The 11,154-nt window shown below is 37.0% G+C and overlaps 1 protein-coding gene across 2 annotated transcripts; it reads right to left on the bottom strand.

Annotated features, from left to right (window-relative positions):
• Nucleotides 1-4,812: 4,812 nt before the first annotated feature.
• Nucleotides 4,813-8,173, bottom strand: LOC137813777 (protein DETOXIFICATION 21). 2 transcript variants are annotated; one of them, XM_068616199.2, is made up of 8 exons: nucleotides 7,728-8,173; nucleotides 6,554-7,095; nucleotides 6,315-6,401; nucleotides 5,960-6,016; nucleotides 5,622-5,860; nucleotides 5,353-5,471; nucleotides 5,182-5,268; nucleotides 4,813-5,070 (listed from the first exon to the last, which is right to left on the bottom strand). In XM_068616199.2, the coding sequence occupies exons 1-8, from the start codon at nucleotides 7,989-7,991 to the stop codon at nucleotides 4,993-4,995; spliced, it is 1,473 nt and encodes a 490-aa protein (XP_068472300.1). In that variant the 5' UTR covers nucleotides 7,992-8,173; the 3' UTR covers nucleotides 4,813-4,992. The 2 variants fall into 2 exon arrangements, with proteins under 2 accessions (XP_068472300.1, XP_068472301.1); XM_068616200.2 differs by having other exon boundaries at nucleotides 6,554-6,732; nucleotides 7,728-8,097.
• Between the last annotated feature and the right edge of the window lie 2,981 nt (nucleotides 8,174-11,154).

Below are 11,154 nucleotides of genomic sequence, written 5' to 3' on the forward strand. Positions count from 1 at the left end.
TCACTTTGTAACAGTAACAGGAGAGCTCCGTCATGAACGTTGTCTTACATTCGTCCCTGGGATGCATCCGGATCTAGTTGTATCTAGAGAAAGCATCCAGGAATCTAAGGAGTATACATCCTGAGGCACTATCTACTAGGGCGTCAATGTTCAGGCAGGCTTTATTGAGATCTGTGAAGTCCACGCACATCTTCCACTTCCCGCTGGCCTTCTTGACCAACACTACGTTCGCCAGCCACTCTGGGTATTGGATCTCCCTGATGTGGCCAGCGCTCAACAGCTTCTGGGTCTCTTCTCTGATGACCTGACGCCTATCGTCATTGAGCTTCCTCCTTCTATGGCGGACAGGTCGGACTGGTGGGTACATGGTGAGGTGATGACACAAAAAATCGGGGTCAATGTCAGGCATTTTTTAGGCAGACCATGTGAAGGCATCCATTGGTCGTGATATGACCTCAGCAATCTGGTTATGTGCTTCTTGGCCCAAAGACTTGCCAAGTTTGAACTTCTTACCCCTGATCTCCCTCTCCAGCACTTCTTCTGCGGGCTCGGGTCGTCTCTCCCGGGTGATCTCGACACGGGTGACCCCTTCTTCCCTTGGAGATTGGGTGGTGACTGCGCACACTCATCTCTTTGTTTTGAGGTTGTTCTCGTAGCACCTTTTGTCCTCCTTTTGACCAGACTTTAGGGTGATCACTACTCCTTCGAGGGAAGGCAACTTCATCTTCATATGCCTCGAAGAGGCTACTGCTCCAATCTTGTTCAAAGCAGGTATGCCCAAAAGTATATTATAGGCTGAGGGAGCATTAACAACAAGGTACCTGATGTTAGCAGTGCAGGAAGTTGTGCTGTCAGTGAAGGTTGTCCTCAACTCCACATGTTCCCGCACTTCTACATGGTCTCCCGCGAAACCATACAGACAGCCATCAAAAGGCCTCAACTGGTCAGGAGACAACTATAGTTTGTTGAAGGTCGACCAGAACATTACGTCGGCCGAACTTCCCTGGTCAACAAGGACGCGATGTTCCTTTCTGCCTACCGTCACCACTGAGATCACCATTGGGTCATTGTCGTGTGGAACCACATCTTGCAAGTCGGTCTTGGTGAAGATGAGGTCGGGCTCAAGTGTCTGGTTCGACCTCTGTGCTTCCATTGTAATCACTCCTCTGGCATATTTCGAACGTTGGGAGGCAATGCACCCTCCTCCTGAGAATCCTCCAACGATGGTGTTGTTCTCTTCGTGAATGGGCACCTCGTGCCCCTGATCTCCTGCTAGGGCCGCTGACATCGAGACCCCCTGCGGCTCTTGTAGGTATTCTTTCAAGAAACCATTTCTCACCAGTTCATCTAATTGGAATCCCAACGCCAAACAGTTACGTAGGTCGTGGCCAAATGCTTGGTGGAACTCGCACCACGTGTCCTTGCTGGGCCCTAGCCTCTTGTCAGTCTTCGGTGGAGACTTCAGTCTGTCTGCCACGTTAGGGATGGCTATCAATTCTTTGAGGTCCATCTAAAAATTGTGCTTGGTGGGGGCGTTCTCCCTCGTACGAGCCCTAGTTTGAGGCTTCTTTCCTTCATATGGCGGTTGTTTCCCCGGAGCTTTCTTCTCTGTCGTGGCCTCATGTACCCTTAGGGGATGAGGACAACCAGTTCCCCGAGATCGGACTGGGCCGATGCTTCCGCGCTTCTCTGTGACCTCTTCTTCTACAACGATGTGGGCGACGACTCTGTGTTGGATCTCATTGAACGTCTTTGGGCGGCACCTTATCAGTGAATCACTGAAAGGTCCTGGCAACACCCTTCGTCTGAAGGCGTGTACCGTCATATCTTCATCTTTGGTGTGCAATTTCACCACTAATGCCCCGAACCTGTTCAAGAAATCCTTCAAAGGCTCTCCCTAGTACTGCTTTACGTCAAAGAGATCGTAAGAGACAAGAGGGGGAGCCTGGTTGACGATGAATTGTTCTCTAAACAATGTTGAGAACTGGTCAAAGGACGTAATGTGTCCATTAGGGAGGTTGACGAACCAGTCCAACGTCGTGCCTGAGAACGTACTCATAAACAGCTTACAGTGCATGGCGTCGATGCCTCCCGAAACCATCATCTGGGTGTGGAAGACCGTGATGTGGGCTTCCGGGTCCTCTACACCTATGAAGGTGATCTTTGGACCTATGAAGTTGGTTGGTATCACGATGTCCATAATTGCTTGTGAGAACGGCATAGGGCGAGCCCTAACTGGTACGGGCGGGGTTCACTCACCAGTTGTGCGCTCACCCATGCACTGCAAATCTCTGCGTAGATCTTCATTGGCTGCGTGTGACGCTGCCAAGTCGTTTTGGTAGCGGTTCTGGCTAGCCGCCTGCTCGGCTCGCACTTTAGCCAAAATCCTGTCCTGGTTCGCTTTGGACGCCGCTACGATCTGCTGGAGAGCGCAAATGGTCTCCATCAGTTACTGTATGAAGACGCTGTCTCCTCCTTCTAGTGCAGATGCAGCTTGCCTCGTACTCCTCATGTTGCTCGGTGGCTCTCAACACAATTGTGAATGGGACCTAGTTTTATCGGGCCCCATGGTGGGCGCCAAATATTCTCGCCGATTGACTCCGTCGCCGTTGACTTCAAAGGCAGATGGTGGGCCTTCCTATCTCCTGGTGGTTTCCACTCTCTCCTTGGGTAGCTGAGAGTGGCTCCGTTGAAACAGAAGGGGCCCTACCTGTTGATTGCACTCCGACGATCAAGTCAGTACTGGGCTAAGAAATAGTAAAGTATGTAAAGCAGTTTCAGTCTTAGAAACGACGTACCTTTTTTAGGGTTCTTACCACCCTTTATATAGATTGTATCTAGGTCAACTCCCTGTCCCACGAGGATTTTTCCTTTAGTGGAATTAGGGTTACTGGGGAGGCATCCTGTGATGCGTTGCACAAGCTTAGCGCAGCTGCGACACAAGACTTGCCTCTTCTGGAGTGCAACCTCTCTAAGAGTATGGTCGTCAGGGTACCAACTCATGTACCAGCACTACGGGGCCATCCGTTCTGTGGGTGCTCTGAGTATTCACGTGTCATGCATGCAGTCTACCCATGGAAACCCTAACCCTACAGGCCTTAATATCTCCAAGGGTTATTTACTTGTGCTGGACCTGAACGTGTTATACAAATTGCATGCATGAATCCTCTCGTGACTTATGTCCCTCTCTTGTATGGATAATAACTCATTATTATTTCTGGTGCCCACTTGCGTGACCCATTAATGTGAATGGACCACTGAAGTCTGATGTCACGACTGATGCCGATCTCTTCGGCCGACATCCAAGGTCTGGCCAATACAACTTCTACATTTTTTAAAATAGAGATCGTACAAAGAGACACGACTTTAATGTAAAAATGATACACAAAATTCATCATAATCATGCACTACTTCTCCGCATTATCAATGCACTAAAGTCGTGTCACCCCTATAACAGACAAGACATTACTAGATGGTGAAAGAACACTAGATCTAGTTAGTGTTGTTATTGGTATTTTATCTTTCTTCTTTCATTTTTTTCACTAGTAAAAGAATTATGGTGCATGTTGGAACATTGTATATTATATTCAGAGTTAATGTTTCTTTCATGAGTAAGTGGTGCACTTGCATCCATCAAATTGCCTGGACCATTAGTCAGATTGAGTGAGTAATTTATAATGAATATGTTATTGCCAGTTGAAACTTTATTTGAACTATCACGTATATATATATATATATATATATATATATATATATATATATGTAAGAATTTTGTTTGATGTTAGTATTTGGATTGCTTTTGTAGACAAGATTGTGTTTAAAAACCTTTAACGTTTTTGATCCATGGTATATTGATAATCAATCACAAGTGCGCTCCAGATAAGCCACTTGCATGAAATATCTCCGTGGCATTGTCCTTTTTATGTTGACATAGTAATCACAACTATAAAAATCAATCATGCATATTTTCTAATTTAAATAAACAATGAAAATGTGTAGGGAAGACATGAGTCTCTAGTGCATTTATAATACACAAAAGTCTATGCATTACTTTTTCACTAAAATCGTGTCTTTTCTGCATTTAAAAACAAGTCTTTTTCTCCACTCACGACTTCATACAATCCATAGATAATTAATGAAATTAGAGTTGTACTTAGTAAAAATTACTTCTTTACCTCACAGTTTTGTTGCAAAATTTGCTTTTTTTTTCATGCACAACTTATGTGTTATGTTTAAATTGAGAATAAGTTATGTTCAACACGACTTTGTTTATATAAAATCGTGTTTTTAAGTCTAACTTACTCATTTGAACCATGATTTATACAAGTATATATATATATATATTAAGAAATGTTTACTAAATAAAACTTGAGATTAGGTAAACTAAATCTGTATATTGAAATCAACACCAAACACTCGATTGTTTACTTAAGAATTAATAAATATAGATAACGATTCTAATGTTTATATACTAATGGATGTATTGTATGTATCAAGTTTTATTTTTATTTTAATTAAAGTTTTTATAGACTTATAAAAACACATTTATTATATGATTGACAAAAACTGTAAAGTCGACCAAAGCATCAATCACTAGTGTTCTCAGCCAAAAATTATAAAAAAAAAAAAAACTAAAAATTCAATTTTACAGGCCAACTTTACTAGGGTATGTTAACAACTCAAGACTTGAAGACTTTACCATAATCAAAAGAAATCAAATAAACTATTGAAGGGGATAAAAATTATAAAAATTTCTCGACTCCACCGAAAAAAAAATGATTAGCAAAATCTAATGTACATATTAGAAAATTATGCTTAAAAAATTATCGTGCAAATATAATATTCAGTATTTTAAAATATTCTATATACATATTCATCGGTTATAAAGCAATGGAGAAAGTCTTTTCATAAGAACAAAATAAATGACATATTATTAAATTGTTATGTAAAATATCTTTGCTAGCATGTAAGATAATAGATTGAAGTATGAAACTAATTATCTGATCTAATTCTTTCATGATCAACATCCACTTTAGACCACCTATTAATACGGATACGGGCTATCATTACCTGCATAGGAACATAATCATTTCATCAAGTTCTATTATATCTAATTGAAACTCACACGAAAGAAAATATAATAATTGAGTAAAAATTAGAGAAAAATGGATGAAATGTTACCTGTTCATCCCAATTAGTTCTGTAGGTTAATATAATTAGGACTACAGTTTGAATTAGTGTCCCAAACAACATTCCAATCCAAACACCCTACATAGAACAAAGTTTGTCCAATGAATAAAATAGGATCAAGTGCAATTTTAAATGAGAAAAAGAATACTATAGAAGTCTTACCTTAACTTGCAAGTGGAAAACATTACCAAGTAATATTCCAACAGGAATACCTATGGCATAGTAACACCCTATATTCACATATGCTACAGTGCTCTGCCACCCTGCTCCAATAGCAACCCCTGTTGAAATCAAATAATGTCATATCTTTCAGACCCTATCACATTCTCCAATTCATAAACTAGTTTACTTACTCATGTAAAAAAAAAAACAGGATTAAAAAGTCTTGAATAAATTCTTTAAACCAAGATAACAAAAGTTATGAAGCATACCTGAGAGAACTGGTTGAACACTGTTTAGTAACAAAGAAAATGCCAACAAAGGTGACAAATCCCCAACAGCAATAGCCACGTCTTCGCTTGTAGTAAATACATAGGCTATTTTTTCTCTTAGAGTTAAGAAAACTAGAAACAAGATTAACCCAATTGAAAAGGATGTAAGCACTGTCACAACTATAGAAAACTTCGCAGCTTTGGAGCTTCCTTTTCCAAGCTCGTTTGCCACTCGAACACTGCGAAGGAAGAAAGATAAAGTTAATATTCCTAAGTAGGTGTGTGTGTTCATATAATTTGTACTTAAGAAAGATAAAAAAAACTTCATTACTCATTACCTTGCAGCAGCCATGAAACCAAGTGATATCATCATTTCCCATCCATTGACGTTGATGCTGTAAAATAATGAAATTTGGTCACATGCAGCAAAGAGAAAAGTTTACAATGCACGAGAGTGCAACATTGTACCAAAGGGGGAAACCGTATGTTACAAAGGAAAAGATGGTAGATAATACATTTCTTAATACCTTTTTTTCTTAATGCCTGAAATTAATTCGAACTCATAAATAATGTAAACTTCAGTCCCTAATTTCATGAACTCAAAATCCTATAAAAAATAATTTTGGAAAAAGAGAGTGTTTTCATCTCTCATATTCTAACAATGTAATGTAAGACAATGCAAAAGTAATATACCATATAGCTAGAGCATCAATTTGGACCTCTGCATTTTCCATGTTACCCGTTAACAGAACCAATATTGTGTTGTACCAGAGCTCAAGACTGTAAAGTAGACAATAGAATAAAGTTAGAAATCTAGATAATCGAATCTTTATCTTGTGCATTAATCATAAAGAAGATCCAAATTTGTTTAGCAATTAATCATGGCATTTCTAAAGAGCTAAAGTCATTAGCTGATAGAGAAGAAAGCAGACCATAACATGGCACCAGCTGAAAGGGACATCTTGATAACAGGCCAGAGGTCTTTGAATGCGAGAGAGGAGAAACCTTTCCATGTATCAGAGCACCAACCACATGTGACAAATATGAGTTGACCAATGTTAGGAATCCAGAATGCCAAAATTGTTGAAACCATTGCACCAGGAATTCCCATCTTGAAATTCATTGTCAAAAGCCAGGAGAGAAAAACATGAATCACTATCGCAAAAGCTGCCAAGAATGCAATGATGACATTCTTGCTCTGAGATTGCAGGAATGTCTGGCAAGTGAATGAGAAAATGAAAGAAAACATGATAGGAATTGACCAGAGAGAAATGGTTCCTGCCATTTGTGCTATGCTCTCATCTTGGCCTAAAAGTGTCAAAATTGGGCTTGTGAAAATGAACACAGGAACAAGAACAAGTGCAGTTAAGAACAAAACTATCCATGATCTTTGAAGATACACTCCCATCATGCTATATTCTTTTGCACCAAATGCTTGTCCACAAAGTGTTGACAATGCACTCGCCATTCCTAACTACATTACAGAGACAAATAATTTCTCTGTCATTCTCTTGTCGCTGCAGTTGATATACCATGCAATACTTTATCACTGAATATACTGTAATGGTAGCCAGTAGCTATATGTAGGTAAAGTATGTGTACATAAATGGCAAAAGCTATACTCGTCAACAAAGCAATTTAATTTTGAATACCCTCAAAGAAGATGTTCAAACTTCAACCATTTGAGTTCTTTTCATCCCTTAATCTTTGATGTTTTTGTTTTCTTTTAACCCAAGTTCACCATTTACTAAAACCATTAATACAACCCAATATTTAAACCAAAACCAAAAACAACATAAGAGATCTCGATTTGGTTGACTTCATATATACAAGATATTGTTCACACACTAATTGAGTATAAATTATTATTTATAAATTTTAAATATTATATATACATATATGTACTTTATTGTTTTATTAATCTTGTGTGGAGACAATAATATATAAAAACTATATAAATGATAACTAAAAACTAAAAGTAATATTTATGAAATAAAAAACATCTTTTAAGTGTAAAATTAAAAAAAAAAGAATTGTAACTATGGCAAAAAACCAAAATTGTATGTTGACCAAAAATTTTGAAGGAAGATAAAAAATTGTACATACCAGAACACCATTGGCAAAGCGTATGAGAACAGTGAAGACAAGAGCAAAAGCAGCAAGTTCCCTTGGGCCAATATGACCAATAAAAGCTTGACTTATAATATTGAGACCAAAGGTGGAGAACCTAGTGAATATGGCTGGTGCTGCAACTATCCACATCAACTTGCTCTCTTTCCACACCTTCTTCGTCAACGATGATTCATCTTCTTTTTCTTGCTCTGAGGTTATTTCTTTGTTCAGCAACTTCTGCTTTAGATTCCCCTCCATTTTCCCAGTTTTTTTATTAGGGTTTGTATGATCTAAGAGAACAAGAGTTTTGAGCCTATTTAACAAAAAATAAGCGTGAATTGCACAGAACAGTGAAGTTTTGTTTATATCCCACGAGGAAGCCACGAGGGAGAAGAAGTATTCTTTTGACTAAATATTTGAAGTCTCAAAAAGTACTGAGTAATAAGAATTATTTGACTTCAAGATTATAAATAATCATTAAACAAATAGTTTTTTACTTTTGGTTTTCAGGGAATTGAATTCACAGCATAAAATAATATCAGTATGTCGAAAAAATAGATAAAATGCAATATTTGGAAAGTCAAATTCCAAAATTCAATATTTGAAAAGTCAAATTCCAGTCTCATTTTTTAAAATATTTTTTTAAATTCTTTGTTCCATTTTTTATTAATTTTTGAAAAAGAATTGGAGAACCTCGTAGGAAATTGGCTCTCGGACCAATTTCCAAGTTTCCAGCATAAGACGATACTATTTAGAGTTGTGAATTTGGCTTTTAGGGATCGAAGTTTTTGTGGGTTTTCAGCATCTTATAAAAAATTCGCTTCTTAGTTATTGGAAATTTCACATATCTAAATATAAGATTAATTTTTAATATATAATTTTAATTTTTAGTATATAAGTTTAAGTGGAAGCAAATTTTACCTTATTGAGCTAATTTTATAAAATTGGATTAAGTTAAGCTCTAGTACTTTAATATGGTATCAAATTCATTAAGAATTTATCCTAAGTCAAGAATATGATAGTGGGTATCCACCATATTCTATATTGCACCTTTAGATAGTGCTAATAATTTTTTACTTTTATTTGTGCTATGACTTTGTTGATACATGAGTGGTAAGGTCTGGCTTGGTCAATGATGTGATTCCACTAGCCATATAGAGAATGATTCTTGACATTCTTAGGAATCACCTTGAGCTGGACATTATAGAGGCACTTTTCTCAGAGTTGGATCATTGTTCTAAGACAAGAACTCACCAAAAACTAGTACCAAATCCCAAACTCATTTGGATGCTCCACATATTGTCAAATTGAACCAACAAAGAGAGGTAAAATTGAAAGGACCGAACAGAATTGAATAAGCAAACATATGAACCGAACAAAATTGAAATTAAAAGACAAGAACAGAATATAGGTGCTGGAAAAACAGAAAAACTGAACCAAACAACTCAAGAACACAAGACAACATGAACAATTGAAAGAGAAGAAAGGAAGGAGAAGAGAATGCTCATGAAGATGGAAGAATGTTGGATGATCTCGCCACTAGAAGTGTGGAATGCTCCTAGATGAGAGTGATGCCGCCACTTGAGGACTCCAATGATCCATCAAGATAAGACTAGAGAAGAAGGCTCCAAAAGCTCTCCAAAGTTCACTCAAAATTTGAGTAGAGTTTTCTTAGATTAATTCCAATCTGAATTTTACAAAGAGAGCACCTCTATTTATAGCCTAAGGTGCTGAAAAGTAAGCTACACAAATTCAAAAACTCCCTCCTAAAAAGCTTCTAGAATTTGCGCCTAAAACAAAGCATGAGGAAGGTGTGATCCCTTCTCTCACTTTGGCACCTCCTTATTTACTCCTACACCTATCTACTAATACACCCCCCCTCCTAAAGCTCCTAACTAAAGCCTAAAAGATGCTAAAATAAAAGAGGTTTCTAATGTTTCCCTCTAAGCACCTTCAACTAAAGAAATTACAAAAAGAGAAAATAAATGTCCTCTAGCTCCCAAAGCTTTGAACATGCTTCTTGTAATCCTTTGAGGTGGACTTTGACCTCTATGGGCGTCCTCCATTTGTGCCTCCACCTCTTCTTGATCTTGTTGATTGGCCTCCATGTCCTCTTGAGCTTGATCTCCATCAGTCAAGGTGTTGGTGTTGTGTTGGTGATGGATTCAACATTGAGTATCATCAAGTTGCCAACGAAAATCTTCTGGAAGTTGTTGCAACAAGTTTGATATGCAAGGTTACGAGGATTGTCAACGGGGAAGGATTTTCGCCATCCATAAGTTTGTGAAAATCATCAATGACAAGAATGATTCAAGCATATCTATTGACAAAATGTCATATGTTCATTTCACAACACGAAGAAATAGAAGGGTTGATGTTGAAACTTTATTGTAGGGTAACACTCTTTATATGTTAGACTTTTGGTGAATGAATGATATATTAATGTGTACTCACCAAAGTCCCATGAAGAAGGAAAAAGTAGAAAACTATTATAAAAATACTTGTTGTGACAGTTGTCACCACAACTCAACAAGTCTCGTGGGTACACAAGAGAGATAGGTAGTTATGCGATATGAGAGGATTTGCAATTTTTGTTAGAAAAGTTGCAAAAGAGGATTTTCAATTTTCACTAGAAAAATTGTACATGAGGATTTTCAATTTTCGCCAAAAATATTGCATGAGAAGGTTTGTAATTTTTACCATAAAAATTACTTATTGAGTAATAGTTCTTCGATTATGGATGCCAGAGACTTGAAGTGTCAAAGCAATAATGGTATGCTTTTATTTAAATTTATGCTCTTATTTGTAGGTGTGTTTATACTAGAAGAGATTATTTCTTGTGTGATTCTCTACATATCCTAGGCGAGTTTGTTGAATCTATCATATTACTCGCTATCACACCCCTTTCATAAATAATGTTAGTAATGGTTCATTTGCATATTTTTTTTTAAAAAAAAATGAGCTTATTGCAAAAAAAAAAAAATCAAAAGAAATAGTTTTAAATAAAAAAATATATTCAATTAAAATAATAAATACTTAATTATTTTTTATTTTTCATTATTTTTTTAATTTAATCTCACTAAAAATATGGATAAAAAGTTGTATACAATTTCTCAATTTAAAAAATATTAAAAGTAAATATTGAAAATTTCAATTTATGTATAATATAATTTATAACTAACATAATTTATAAATCTAATCACGACAATTGTATCGGATGAAATTCTTATATATGGTTACGTTTTAAAAAATTGATTAACTAGATTAAAACTTGAAAGAGTTTGTCTTATACCACGAAATCGGAAGTCCAAATGGTTGGAACGACCTGGTGGTCTCTCGATAAAAACCAATGTCCATGTCACATCACAGATTAAGAGAATTAATTTTGATTAAGGATTACAAAGCGGGATTAAACACTCAT

This window comes from Phaseolus vulgaris, chromosome 1 (genome assembly GCF_051622355.1).
Source record: "Phaseolus vulgaris cultivar YP4 chromosome 1, ASM5162235v1, whole genome shotgun sequence".
Taxonomy (NCBI): Eukaryota; Viridiplantae; Streptophyta; class Magnoliopsida; order Fabales; family Fabaceae; genus Phaseolus; species Phaseolus vulgaris.

Coding starts and splice junctions, on each gene's coding strand:
- LOC137813777 (XM_068616199.2), bottom strand. CDS start 7,991: ATGGAGGGGAATCTAAAGCAGAAGTTGCTGAACAAAGAAATAACCTCA. Junction 7,096..7,727: donor GCTTTGCCAATGGTGTTCTG/GTATGTACAATT, acceptor TCTGTAATGTAG/TTAGGAATGGCGAGTGCATT. Junction 5,071..5,181: donor GAACTAATTGGGATGAACAG/GTAACATTTCAT, acceptor GTTCCTATGCAG/GTAATGATAGCCCGTATCCG.